At 36.8% G+C, this 15,707-nt stretch overlaps 1 protein-coding gene across 1 annotated transcript; it reads left to right on the forward strand.

Annotated features, from left to right (window-relative positions):
- The first annotated feature begins 14,647 nt into the window (after positions 1 to 14,647).
- Positions 14,648 to 15,467, forward strand: LOC119836243 (NADH dehydrogenase [ubiquinone] 1 beta subcomplex subunit 9-like). The gene is made up of 2 exons (XM_038361519.1): positions 14,648 to 14,813; positions 15,290 to 15,467. Exons 1-2 carry the CDS (start codon positions 14,716 to 14,718, stop codon positions 15,450 to 15,452), a joined length of 261 nt encoding a protein of 86 aa, XP_038217447.1. The 5' UTR covers positions 14,648 to 14,715; the 3' UTR covers positions 15,453 to 15,467.
- Positions 15,468 to 15,707: the final 240 nt, after the last annotated feature.

The raw sequence follows: 15,707 nt of genomic DNA on the forward strand, positions 1-15,707 counted from the left end.
TAGTGGTGTGTCCATAAAATATACATCATAATGTTACCTATATCCTTTTACTTTTGGGAAATTGAGAAAAAGTGTGCAATTACAAGATAATGCTATGAACATTAAATATTACGTTGTTATAACAATATCATTATATTTGATAAAAACATCTATAAATTGAAATTATTCAAAATTTTCTCTGACAATTTGTGATGACGTTTTCATTCCTTCATTCTGCCAGATGCATCATAATAGAGGGTAGCAATCTCGAGCAGCTTTAACATATTCCGTGTATGGGTAAATGAAATAAATAACTATTATTACTACTTATTCGCAAAGCGGTTTTGTGTAAGAGCTACGAAGAACGTTGTAACGAATCCCAGAATCTGAAAGAGTACGGTCAATCTTAAATCTTAGGTACTTTTATAGAAGACTTACGACCATAACCAATATACATGTCACCATATAATTATAAAAACGTTACTTGTTCTCCGCTGACTCCGTTGCGTCAGACATTTGGTGTGAATGGCAACGGCGACAACGAGTATAATCGAAAAATAGTGCATTAAATTGCTATACTTTGCAATCTCACGAGAAAGATTTAATCTATTGAATTGAGTAAATTTATTAGATTATAATATCTAACGGTGTTAACAATTTTACGGCGATATAACCGAATAGAAATTGAAAGCATTCCAATAAGTTTCCTTTTAGCAATGGAAAAAAGAAATATTTATAATAACTCTTGTGTTGAGAGATCTGTCCATGGTGCAGATGCCAAACGGAGAGAAAGTAGGATCGTTGAGACAGCACAGATAGTTGAAAAGCTTTAGCTCGTTGGCTACTTCTACATCACTGTACCACTCTCTTATTGATACATTTACTAAGACTTTTGCCATCCTTAGCTGTGAATGGAAATGATCAAATTTATTCACTTTCCCCGCCCTCTTCGTCTATTCGAATTCGAATCATTGTAATTTAATGACAAAAATTTATCTCTAGTAGAAACCAGCTACAGGTTAGTTTTTTTGTATTGCTTTTTTTAAACAATCTGACAACATTTAATTATTGCGTCATTAAATAACGGATATTTGAGTTTTTTTTTAATCATGTTACGTTAATATATTTATTTTAATTGTGAAACCTGATGTTGAGTGCGATGGCACGGTTCTATCATTAGGATCGTTCTGACGGTCACATTTAATCCCCACATAAGTTCCACACAAGATATCAATATCCAGTTGAAATCTGTAATAGCACTCCATATTATGTATTATGTAAGTAAGAAAGCGGCCGAGCGAGAGCGACCGTAGCGAAGCGAAACAAGAGTAAAAAATTGACAATTTTCAAGGGTTGAGAAATGATTCTATATCTTACTTTCGTCCTGGTCCATTTCTACCAGCACATGTGTTGACAACATGAGCCTCGTAATGGTGACTAGAATAATTAAAACGTTGATCGCCGCGTCGCTTGCTGTTATTTTTCTGATGATGTCGCATATCGACATGAAGGCTAGAGCCTGTTCCCTGACCTTTGCCGAGGTTTTAGTGTACTCTATGTGATCTGAAAACAAATAATAACAATTTAACAATAGTAACCCGAAGAGATTACGCTCTAAAATCGAGCATCTGTGTCCCTTACCTGTCCTGACCTGACTGAGAACTGTGGTGACGTTCAAAAAATTGTTTCTTATAACCTTTCTCCACTTCACAGTTGAAAACTTCAATCCATCTTAAATATTAGATAAAATTATAATATTTAAGAAACGACGACTATCCGCGGATTTAAACAGTGCGCACCTGTTTACTTACCTAATTGAACATTTTTTAATTTAATGTTTACTTTCTTAATTGCCGAATATATACGAGCCACCATTAGTATGTATTGGAACGAGATTGCGTACGTGGTCAGCGTCAACGTACCTTGCATTAGCGCCATGTATAAGGTGTTCGCTGAAAGCAACCGAAACCATTGGCGCTTGAAGACTCGTTGACGAATTATCTGATTTGAATACGCAACAGAAGGTCGGAATACTTTTATACAATTTGAAGCAATATATAACGTAATCAATAATTGAACCCTTACGCAATGAGCAAAATTTGTCTGCAGTGCATCCGTATACAAAGATGTATGATATGTTAATGATAAATACAAGTCCGACATATAAACAAATAAATATCACCCATTTTTTTTCCTTCTTCTCGATAGTCTTAGTTCGCGATGTGATCTAAAAATAATTGTTATAATTAAATTAAGATATTAAGTTAATGAATAGGTATATAATATCTATTGAGTCGGAAGTGTAATCTGTGCGGCGAGTTCGACTGTATGTATATAAAAATTGGGAAAAGTAACAATCATTGCAGCAAAGGATTACTTGCTCCAGTAGGCTTAAGCACTGGCTCCAGCTTCGCATGCGGCGCGGGCCGGTGAGCAACGCAGCGTCGGTCAGCAGCACGAAGCAGACGAAACATGTCAACCTCGATACATACTTGTACATGTTCTTTGACGGAGACAAATACAGTTCGCGCAGCCCCATCGAGCCTATCACATCTAAGTAAATAATACAATTTTATCTTTTTTACTGTACCATGTGTAGGAAGATAACGCAATTTCTTAGGCACCAATCAGTCAGCCTACTTACTGTATAGTGGTAGCATAATGCAAAAACTGTAGATGGAAAGTGCGCGGGCAGCGAAGCCGCGCGGGTCGGGCGGCGCGAGCGGCGCGAGCGGCAGCGGACACAGGCCGAGCGCGCGACACACGCGGCACACCGCCCCCAGCGCGCCCCGCACGTCCTGCACGCCCCGCACGCCGCTCTGGGAACCCATCGCCGCCATAACTAATGCTCTATTGGAATAGAAGGTAATTGTGTACAAAATAAAAAATTGCATCTCCACCACAACATCTAGGGTTATGCCATATAATCTCTCTAGCTGCATAGAGCCTTATGACCACATTTTAATTGAAATCGAAAGAAAATAAAAAAGGTAAAAACTGTGTTAACCTACCTTTGGTTTTTTATTTTCTTGTTCTATTGTCAACTTGAAACGCTAGATTGTCGTCGCCATTCACCGTGATTCATGTTTCGTATTTAATCGCGAGTGCGCCTAAAAAGCTAGAAAAATATTGAAATAATACGCTTTCTCATCTACTTGTGACTAGCAGATAAAGATTTAGTAAAAAGCCATAATTTAGATATGCTTTGATTGACTTATTGATGTAGATACACAGTAGAGTCATTATAGTGAAGTTTTACTTAGGGTCAGCTCACATAAAGTCGCGATTCACAAACAACGAGGGTTCCGTACACACCTGCGAAATATTCATATAATTATTACTAATAGTAACTATATTTTTCACTGGAAAAGGTTGTCCCCTGCCCGTACATGGAGATAAGTCGCGATTATTACGGTAATTACAATTACAATTTCAATTATAATCACAATTTATGTGGTTGTATCAAAACATGTATTAGGTACCTAAAATTTTAATCAGTTTTTGAATCATTTACATAAGTCCATAGAAATGTAACATTTTAAAGGTAAGACTTTTAAATCCCGAGCGAGCGTTTCCCACACGATACAATTTTATTTGATGCATGGGTTTGGTGTAGCTTAACTTCAAGTTTGTGGGACCGCCGCCCTCGCCCCGCGGCCGCCATCTCCAAAAAAGGAATTTCCGCTCTATCTCTGACACCTCAACCTTTTTAAATTTTTCACAGCTCCAAGCAACAGTAAACCGTAACAGTATTTGCTATGAATTTCAGGTTGATACCTGCGCGCTCCTGCGAAAAAGGATCATGAAAGACAGACAACAATCTTAAGGTTTCTATATTATATGAAAAATAAAATTGTTTATGAATTCAAGTGAATTTCATGCGGTCTTCTATAGTTACAACGCGTTTTCATTAGAGCTATCACATGACATTTGCGTTGTGGATCTGTAACTCGTGGTTTGAGTCAATTCAGTCCCGCTCCCGTGTGAGCGTAACTTCAGTGTTTGAGCGTAATACATATAAAAATTATTATTTTTACTGTTACAGCAATTTTGAGTTTGGTAAATTCTTTATTTCATCCTTCTCTTTATTTACACGAGTAATAAAATAATAAATTAAAATTAGAAAGAACCCGCACCCTTTTTCATTCGGTGGCTATGTTTGAAATTTGTCTTAATGTATAGCCACAGTTAATGTAATGCTATGTAGAATTTTACTACTCGAGAAACATTTTTCATTAAAAAACAACCTTTGCGATGTTTTTATCTTATCTTATCTTATCTTATCTTATCTTATACCTTTAAACGAGCAATTCTTGTATATATATATATATATATATATAATTGGAATCTCGGAATCGGCTCCAACGATTTTCATGAAATTTAGTATATAGGGGGTTTCGGGGGCGATAAATCGATCTAGCTAGGAATTTTTTTTAGAAAATGTCATATTCGTGTTTTATCGACTTAAACTTAGCGACTCTTCCTGACATCTATTGGCGAATAATAATACTAATACAATTTTTTCTTCCTGACATCTATTGGCTAATAGTAATACTAATACTATTTTTTGGCGAATAATTAAAGTTCCAGCAGATGGCGTTGTTAAGTAACGAAGTCAATGAGTGTTTTCAACGATCGTGTTGTCAACGATCTTGGAAAAAACGCTTATAAACAATCTAACTTCACGAAGTTAAACCGAGTAAAGCTCGGTCATCCAGGTACTAGGTATTAATTGGATTATAAGGACACCAGAAAAAATAAAGAATGTAAAGAATTAATTTCAGTTAATCACAATTTATTATGTATGAGGAGGAGTCAGGACCGCAAGATTATATAAATACAAAACAATATCCTCCATTCTTTTAGGACTAAAATGTGTAGGAGTATGGCATACTTTTACATAAAATTATTTAAAGAAATCTGCTGTGCAAAATTATGATTATTCTGGTAATAGTTCGTATCTTTTTTATTAGTAATAGTAAAAATGTGAGTGTTGCGTAACAATATGACATTTACCGTTTTCCTATTGTTTATATAACACTTGCTTTTACCCGCGGCTTCACACGCCTTAATTCGGAGTAGTTTAATAGATATTACATATAAACTTTCCTCTTGAACACTCTATCTATTAAATTCGAATCCATCGTCGCTGCGGAGATCCGCCATCGAGAATAATTATTTTGTATATTTCTCATCATAACTCGGAAACTAACTGTCCGATTTTAATAATTGAAAGAGGTATATAAAGCAACGCAATGAACCTTGATTAAAGAGTCAATTATTTTTATATAGATTAATACCATTATACGAATATCATCAACTTAAAATTACACTCCTTTTTAACTAATGAATTTTAACTAAAAACGGTTATTGTAGCTTAACTGTAAAAGTTAGTCATATTATGCCCTCGCGAACTAATTTCTAAATAGATAGAAATAGATTTAGCAGCGCTCACCAATAATCAATCATTATAATCATACCTTGGGATACATTTACCCGCGTTCTTCCCGTTCCCGTGGGAATTTCGGGATTTTTTACACTTATAAACCTTCCTCTTGCATCACTAAAAAAACACGTCAAAATCTGTGCAGCAGTTTTTGAGCTATTCGGACCCCTCGGTTCTATGATAATGCGTTAACCGCTGTACCAGGGAGGCGGTGGGCTATGTTAGATTCGTTGCATTTTTGACGACCCAGGAATTGTCGACGCACAAGTGGCTCCTTGAACACGTTTGGAAAAAGTAAATTCTCGACCTACCCGCACCGGCATGCGGTGCAAACTGCCGTTTGTCAATCATATAGTTGGCTTGATACGTATAGACCATATTAATTATTATATAAATATTTTTTTCAACCTTATAAAATAAAAATAAACAAACGATAGTCAAACGAAAGTTAGTTTAAAACAAACGAAAGTCAACAAAGTTTTTATTTTATTACTCATAAAATTATAAAGATGAGACATTGAAAAAATTACATAGAAGTTATATTGTACGGCGAAGGCTGGATGTCCTGATTTGAGGACTGAAAGCTGATTATCTTGAACTGCAACTCCACGATTGCGTACGTCATCACAACACTAAACGTCTGCAAAAATTAAAGCAAATTTAATATCAATTTGCGACTAAAATGCACGGAGCGCCGCGCTTGATCGGATTGAGATCGGCTGTCAAGCGGTGCAATAAAGCGAGTCGCGAGCGTGCAGTGTGCCTTGTGCAGTGTGCCTCGTGCAGTGTGCCTCGTGCAGTGTGCCGCGTGCAGTGTACAGACACGCGCCGCACGAGGCGCACGCGCACGACTCACGGTGAGCAGCAGCGCGCGCGAGTAATGCAGCATGCCGAAGAGCGCGACGGGCGCGGCGTGCGCCAGCAGCTGCTGCGCGCCCACCTCCAGCTCCTCCCACAGCAGCTCGCCGCAGCCTGTCCACCGGTACATCACTTTGGCCATTATACACTTTATTTTCGTTTTCTGTGGACATTATTTGAAACATTTATTAGTTGATTGATTTATATTAATACAATCAATCACTCAAGAAGTCCATTTAAAAACGTCCCTTCTTGTCCGAACAACCACATACCAAAAACGCTACTCACACTCTCTTGCAAGGATACAGAGATAAAAAAAGATTAACCCAAAATAATTTAAATTTTCTCTCAATTTATACGTATACGTTATTTAAAATCTAAAAAATAGTGGCTCTTATTGTCGGAGGCAAAGACTCACTTTGGGTCACTGCGCCACTACACTTAGTTCGTTGTTTAGTCGTTATTTATAATATATAATGTAAAAAATGTAATTTATCCGTTATATGCATAAACAACATAAATGTTGAGTTGAGTTCACAACATCATAATTATTCCCACAAAATTTAATCTGAAGCTCCATTTTTGAGTTGATTATTTAAACTGAATGGTTAAAAAATATGACGCATGTTGCTTAATTCCATTCATACAATTAGAAATACTGAATTTACATCGAAACAACGAGCGTGTACATCAATTGTTACTTTTTCTGTTTTGTTTTGTTGTTCAATTAATTCCTGTTTTGTCATTACGCCACTTTATATTCAGACTATAACTACGTCGTATAAAGCGTCTAGTAAAGCTCCATTTCACAACATATTGCGAACGTGCGTGCGGTTGTAAATGGAAAAATAGCCCTGCTCTTACTGGACGTTAGACTCGCGGACAAAAATGTCGTTCGTGATACCTCATTGTCGATTTGATGAAATGATTCATAGAAGAGAATGGGCCTGAGCACCTCCAGCGTGAACCAGAGTGAGTGGCGTGACACGTACCACCAGTCAACATTCCTATATCCTGTAACATTCAAATGGAGTGTCGCGTCGCTACTTTTTAATGTTTTGTTATAGAATGTTATGGTAATATAGATATAATAAAGCAAAAACTATGAAAATTTTTCAAAAGTTTTTGTGACGTAACGTTTCAGTTATAATCACTTTGGACTGATTTTTGCGGTAACAATGAGATTTGACATTAACATAATATATATATCTATATCTCAGTGACTTCGTAACTTCTTTCTATGTTAATACCATAAACAATTGTGATTTTCCTGCTTACCATGCGCAATAAAATGAATTGCAATATAAGAGCTCGTATCTATCATGGTAAAGATGTTAAAAATGAATACAATCACACTGAAGAGGCCCGTGTGTTTGTTCATCTGCGTGGTGACGTCACAAACGATGAGGAAGCGGCGGTTAACGTCCCGGAGACAGCGCTTGACTTCTTCCTTATAATCGTCCGCTAAAAAGTTATATTTCCGACTATTCTTATTAATTTATGTTAAAGTCGAGCACGCATCGGCAACAATTGGGCCAGCTCGCACCGAGGAAGTTACAAACCCTCACAGAAGACCGGTGTGAAATAGTAGCATGCTTCTGTGTTTGACTCAGTGGGAGAGTCGGGAGCCCGTTTCCTATGCCTCACGCTTCCGGCAGGCACTACCTCTCTGAATGTTTAGAGAGCATGTATCCATCTGTCTTTTTATATTTTGGGCTTTGTAGTCGACTGCCCTTATTTGAAAGCTACATTTATGCCATAGCCAAAACTACATTTAAGCTATATTTATGCCATAGTTTATAAAACCAAACTTACCTGGATAAATTAACTGCTCCAAGTCTTCAGTTATTGCTTCTAAAGCCTTGTGAATCTCAAAATAAATAATGGCCACTTGAATCATCATCATCATTAGCATTATATACTTCATGACGCCAAAACTTTTCAATAATGTTAGTACAACTAAAAGTAATAATTAGTAAAAATCTAATGATAATTAACATTGGTTACTAGATAGTAGCCGTTCTATTGAATAGTCACTATTATACTAATAAAAAAAAAACGAGCATCGGATACAAATCAGAAAAAGACAGAAAAGAAACAAAAATTTTCTTGGGATTCTCTTCGTTAAACTTATAAATAGCTTACATAGGCTAAGCCTAGATGTATAAATTTGTAAATTGCGAAAGAGTTATCTATCCTTTATTTTTTTTTACTGTGATTTAAAATACGAATCAACCAATGCAGCTCGGTTGTTTAATTTAAGCCCAAGACTGAGGAAACATGATGTTTTTGTACAAACTTTTTAATACACTCGCCTCTACCTTTCATTGCACACCTTTGCTCTGCACCAAGCTATTTATAGAAACAGTAACTTAGTAAGTGGTAAGCTTGTGTTACCGAATACCAATATTTGCATCGTGGCTACACATTAAACACTCACCTTGATTATAATCGAATTCGTCGCTAACATCCCATATTTCCATGCAACAATATCCAGAAAAGATAATTAGTGATAGAACCGAACGCTTTTTCTCCGTTCGAACATTAAAATTAGTTTTTATCTGGGGAATTATAATGAATATCTAAAAAGATTTATTTAAATTAAATGCTTAACATAATATATTGATTGTGGGAAACCACTAGCTACGTTCTATGTTTTAATAATTTTTTTTATAAAATGGCCTACTAAAGGACAATATTTTTGTTTGTGCAAGGTGAATCACAATACCAATTTGTTTGCTAAACACGCCACTAGATAACCTTCTGTAGGGCTGTCAGGTATCCGAACATGCTCTGCACAAAGCTGCGAGTGCCCAGTGAGCTGGTCACCATGACGACCAGCAGCGTGAACGACATTGGCAGGTGCGTGAACTCCGACTTGATGAGCAGCTTGCCGTGCGCCCACATTGCCTTTAGATTTATCAGGTCTACGCTTAGGGCGTCCACGGCTGAGAGTTGCAAACCGAAAATTATTTAGATAGTAACTTTTGTTGTTTTGTTCGTAGATTACCTCATTTTATAAAGAGAACAATGTAAATATATTTAAAAAAAACAATATTAATTATTATAATACAGAATTCTAAATTAAATAAAATATGGGATTCTCTTGGTGCATAATTATTTGCTGAGTACTGAAAATACTAACTGCCCTGAACCAATTACGGTACGTAAAGTGCCAGAAAGAAGTTCGTCCCAATTGCATGCTTCAACAAGACGATTGCTTACCGAGTAGGACGATTAGAACACGTCCATAGATGGCAGTGGCTCTGCAGAAGCGGGCTCGGTAGCCGTCTCCGGCGCGCGCCAGCTTCACCGGCGCCACTCCCACCGCGCGCCCGCAGCGCAGCACCACGCCCAGCGCGCCGCGCACCCGGCATTCCTCCACTGACATGTTTTCACTGCAACCGAGCTTTGCATAATAACAAACCCGCTTATGTCTGTCAATTTTACATTCGTAGTTTTCTTTTATAACGCCAAAGTAGGACTGCACAATTATGCATATACTTTAAGTAAATGCAGTAATTATAGTAAATCATAATTATAGTATTTTACGTTTTTTAAATAAACTTTGCTAGCCATTGAATATTTAAACACGGATACTTTACCTACGTGGTTTTTAAACAAATAACGTAAAAGAAATGCAAATCTACTAAAAACTATACAGGCGATCCAATTTTTTTAAGTTCATAACAATCGATCCGCTCACACATAAGATCGGAGTTATTAGAATCACTGCGACTGGATGTCTGCCGATACGATATTAAAATAATGCTTTACATGTTGGTGTGACCACTGCGATTAGATGTAAGATTCGATATCGTACTCAAACATCGTTACAATGTAGCTAACGATGTTTTATGTTAAAACGACTTTATGAAGTAATTTACGACGAGTTTTATATTGTCAGTTTAATTACAGCTTTTTAACATAGTATAACAAGAAGTAGAGCTTTGTTGAAGCACTATACGCGATACTCCATTAGATTTTAGATTATCACGAAAAACATTGCACTCATTAAAAGGATTCCAATCCTAGTATCATATATACAGTACCATATATATTAACCTGTGTATCTATATCTACGTGCTGATTGAAAGCTATCACTGTCTCTCAGGAGTTGGCAAAAGTGAACCCACTTGTCAAATCTTTGATTTTTGGTAAACAAATCACATGGTGCTAGGTCGGGGTTGTGTATAGGATGGAACTAAAAATTACTTTGTTTTGTTGGTTGTGTTTGAGGAAGCGTTTTCATGATTTAGGAAAACGCGGCTTTTTGGTCGTATTTGGCTAACTTTTTGTAACACCCTGGGTAAACAAATGGTCGAATACTCTCAATACACTCCAACGTTTCTCGACTGCCTCACTTTTATAACAAAAGTTTTGTTGGCCCGTTCTCATTTTCCCGTTCACAAAATTTCTGTTATTTGGTTTCAAAACAATAAAGCCACGTTACGTCCCCTGTGACAATGTCATAAACAGCATGAGTCCGTGGTTGCATATGTGTATTTTCTGAACTTGGTTCATATCAATCCCCAATAGTTCTCCAATTGTCTCATAGGTAATCCGCGGGTTTTTTTCAATTAGCCGCTTATCAGTAGTCACTTATCATTATTTTCGTTGACAGTAGTTGAAAGCCGCCCTTCATGTAAAGAAAGCCGACCTCTCTCAAATTCAACAAACTATCTCTTCACGGTGCTCAGACAAGGTGCTTCTCTCCCAAAAATCAGTTTGAAGATGAACTGCACAGTCTTGCAGGAAGAGAGAACTTTTAAATCATAAAAATGACCGGTCTAAAATCTTTTATTTTTATTACCATGAAGGTTGCAACGTTTTAAAAAACATATTAACATTCGAAATTCAAATAATTAGTTCCGTTTATCCAGAAGCTGAAAACTTATAGTGTGTCCCATGTACTGGTCCTTATTAAGTGTTAGCAATTTGTAAGTTTGTGTCGTTGTGGGGAAAATCTCTGGATGTAATAAACCTATTTTAAAATTATACTATTTATTTATTATTTATTGCACAATAAACAAATGAAGGAAGATATACAGATTATCAAACTAAAGAAAATTATTTTACTAACTGAACCGATTATAAAACGCATATAAAATGTCGTACTATTATAGTTTTCTCATTTAACAAATTTTCACTTTTTCTTACTGAAAATTTAAGAAAAAGCCGAAACTAGACCTCATTATTTGTACCTTGGTATTAGTCATTAGCGAAATAAATTATTTTATATCTGAGGTTGTTATCGTAGCTATTGATTACTTTTTGTATTATTCGTATTGATTGGTTTTTTCAGGATTTCATATCAAAAGAAGAAAATGTGTGTCGCGTGAGTTTAATAGTGTGTCCGAGGCGGATCAGTTAGTCTTTGAATATTAACAAACAAGTTTGAATTTAACTTATTGTAACTCTTTCACGCAAAAACAGCTGAGTGGAAGGTACGGAGATTAAGTTAGGTACATATTATGCATTTAGTAATTTATTAGGATAGACATTGTTTTTGCAGTACTCAAATTATAGTCAAAATATAAGCGTATCTTTCTTGATGCATTAATATTACAACAGTACAAGACAATAAAAATTTAGAGATTTATAACGGATTTTAAACGCGATTAATATACTTTACAAGTAGAAGATAGTTCTACACAAAGCAGCAGTTAATGTCCACTGGAGGTACTTTACAAAATAATTATTTAAATTTGTTTCAAAATACAAAAATCAGTACCTTTATAGTGTTTTTTATGATCTACGCTGTGGACATAACAGAGTGTATAAAATTCTCAAATTACCATCTTATGCTGATGATTTGCAGGTTTAGGTATATACCAATGAGTCGTGACAACGCCTCGGAACGTTTAAGTGGGCTGTCGCAGGATTTGGATCTCATTTCTGCTTGGGCTTCAAAAAAACTCATTGGTATTAAACCGTAATATATTGAAATATCATTGGATCGAGGCGGCAAGTTGGGGCAATCAAAGATTTACGTATCTCCATATGCGTTGACAAATTTCCGATCGCTGAGGTGGATGAGGAAAAAAATCTAGGACTAATGTTTGATAACCGACTTCATTTCGAGAGCCATGTGCTGAATACTGTACGTAACTGCTTTTATCCTTCTATTTTTTTTTTATAAATTGCGTCCTTTCATCACGACTGATCTTCGACTGCTTTTATGATAATAAATTGTGTTTTCTAAACTCAATTACTGCATAAATATTTATGGCCCCTGCCTACTTCAGCATTCTTAACATCTTATTCAAAAATTACAGAACGCATGTATCAGATACTGTTTTAAATGTCCCACCAAGATCTCACATTAATCCCTTCCTTAACTCATCTAAATTCTTAATATGAAAAGTAGACAAAAATTTGCTTGCTTGTATCTTGCTTGTTTCCTATTTGATCTCCTAAAGACGAAACAGCCCGCTTACCTGTTTGATAAGTTGATTTTTATTTTATTTTTTTTTATTCGTGATAGGGAAGCGCTTGATCACGATCTCGCCAGATGATAAGCTGCGATGTGGTTTAAGATGAAGCGCGCTTCCCTAGAAGGTACCTGTTCACTCTTCTCTTGACGACCTCCAGATTGTACTCGTCGGGGAACACAGACTCAGGAAGCATGCTTGCGGTAAGAATGTGGAATCAAACCGCTTCGTCCGGGTACTTGGAACATCCACTATATGTCTGAGTCTGTGCGCTTCGACGACCGATAGAAGAATGGGGATAGAAGAATGGGGCGGAATCAAGCTGTGTAATTCAGCTGATGGCACAATCCGCAAGGATACCACCACGAAGGAACCACATCCCCCCACCTATACAACAACTTCGTAGTAATTTTTTTTAAAGTCGCTTACCGATCCCACCTTCTTAATATTCAAAAATCTATTTCATAATTTAATTCTTTCCTCATTGTATGCAGTTTTGACTCTGTCGTAGACGCCTAAGTTTTGAGCCACCTACCTTGCACTTTAGTAGTTCTTAAAGCTATTATTTATTATTATCATGTGTATCTCTCCATAATACTCGGGTACCTCCAGAAGGAAAGCACCCGGTCTTTTGGAAGGCTTACATGGGGACACAGATCCAACACGCAGAGGCCCTTTAGAGAATTTAATGTGCTGTGGGACACAACCCTGGGCAGTCCGCGGCCGAGGTAGGACTATTGCAAAAAAATTGAACGTCACAAAACTAGGCTATGGAAGGGGGGTGTTCGATGGATTGGTAGGTCGGGTCTATGGGAAACTATGGGCGTCTGCCTTTACAACTTCGAAAATATAAAAATAGTGGCAGACGGTGACTTGCCAGTTCGGTCGATGAGCTCCCAACACACCAACACTAGCATCATCATCGCGGGCCCGCAGGCCCGGATTCGTTTTCCCCGCTATTACGCCATTAGACACTACCACCCCCGAGGATATAGCTCTTGCATCACCATTCTGGACGGCCAATTAAGGCAAGCCAGAGGAGTTCACTCCGAACTGCCACCGAGACAGTCCGGAGGTGAGGATGCGGGCCTCCCCCGGGAAAACTAAGGACCACGGGGGTGCTACTCTCCGTCACCTTGCCACAAGGTGCCCTGCGGGTTTATTATTATTGTTATTTATTTCATCTATTTTTATACTATTCTTTATTCCATGTATTCAATATTATTTTTGTCTCACTCACATGTCATCATCATCATCATCAGCCCATATATGTTCCCATTGCTGGGACACTGGTCTCCTATGAGGGTTCAGGACATAGTCCACCACGCTGGCCAAGTGCGGGTTGGTAGATGTCACATGTCGTCGAACTTTTGATTCTTGGACATCCCGGTTTTCTCACCATGTTTTCCTTCACCGTTTTTAGCAGTGGTGATGTTATCCACATGCGCAGATAAATTGAAAAATCAATTTATTTCCTGCTCGCTCGCTCGGTCTCGAACCCCGACTTATCGATTTTTAAAGTAAGGGCTTCTCACCACTGAGCCACCATTGCTTTTAACTCAATTGTAATGGTATTCATTTAATTATGTTAGTATCTTATTCTTCGACCCTCAAGTGGTGTTGGCAGAATATCAGCGTCAGGGTCCCCATTAACTCTACTTGACAGTAGAATACAGTGCATTTTGTCTCGTCCTGTTTTTTCCTCTGTCTGTTATTTTTTCTTTGTTCAATTGTTTTTAATTTGTAATTGTTGTGTATTTAACGTGTTATTTTAATAAACGTTTAATCTATTTATCTAAAATACATATTACATGACATTGACTTTTTTTCTCTTATGGCAAAGAGTGACAACATAGACAAAGCTTTTTGCCAGTGGCAATTTCACAGCGGTAGTCAAATGTCATGTCTCGGTCTCAACTCTCAAATTTTTATTTTTAGTTTCGATTGACTGTTGACGTTTATTTACATTGATTTATTACAGCGCTACAAAATACGAAAATGTCGGTTCTACCTTTAGGAATAAAAACACAAACACAGAAACTTCAAAGCCTCTACAAAAGAACACTGCGCAATTTAGAAGCCTATTATGATAGAAGGTAAGAATTGAATCAAAACTCTTCCCTGCACTTCGCCAGATTAATTACGTAATTTTATATCTTATTTTTCTACCATTTCCAGTTCTAATCTATGAAAACAACGCGGTACTTATTATCTTCCAATGCAAGATTTCTTTCATTTGAATTTTAAAGTTTAAAATGTAATGTAAGGTAATTGAAAGGAACATTTTGTAGTCACAGATAACCTCATTGTAGTTTATTCTCGCATTTATTGTACATGTACCCACAAATTTGTGTCAAATTTAAAGTATCTTACTCAATATCTTAATTATGGGCTAGTCTTATGTGATCTTTACAGTTACAGTATAACATTGATTTGTATTAATACTAATTATAAATAGTTTAAATTCACCGTTTGTTCATTTACAATTTGATTATGATATGTGTAGTATTCATTTCTGTTGTCATTTTTTATGCTGTTAAAATGATGCAATATGAAAGTTGTCAAATTTCAGGCATGTGTACCGTTTCCAAGCAGTGCTGTGTCGCGAGAGGTTTGACCAGATCTTGGCACTGAAGGACCAGCGGGAGTTCAACCGACGCCTGCAAGAGGAGGAAGATGCTCTCTTTGCAATCATACATCCCATCCCTAAGAAGTGTAAGTTGTGGATTATATAGAATACACTTTAAAAACAATGTTATGTATAGAAGTAGTTAATATTTAATATTTAATAGAAAAGCCTGTTTGCATAATGTTGCTTTTTTCTGATTTTAATTCAATTTCTTGGATAACTTGTCAGTTCTATGTACAAACAAAAAGTAGCCGATTCTCAGACCTACCCAATATGCTTACCAAATTTCAGAGGAATCGGTCAAGCTGTTTTGGAGGAGTAAAGAGACTAACATTGTGACACGAGAATTTTATATATAAGA

Source organism: Zerene cesonia, chromosome 23, assembly GCF_012273895.1.
Source record: "Zerene cesonia ecotype Mississippi chromosome 23, Zerene_cesonia_1.1, whole genome shotgun sequence".
In the NCBI taxonomy this organism is placed as follows: domain Eukaryota; kingdom Metazoa; phylum Arthropoda; class Insecta; order Lepidoptera; family Pieridae; genus Zerene; species Zerene cesonia.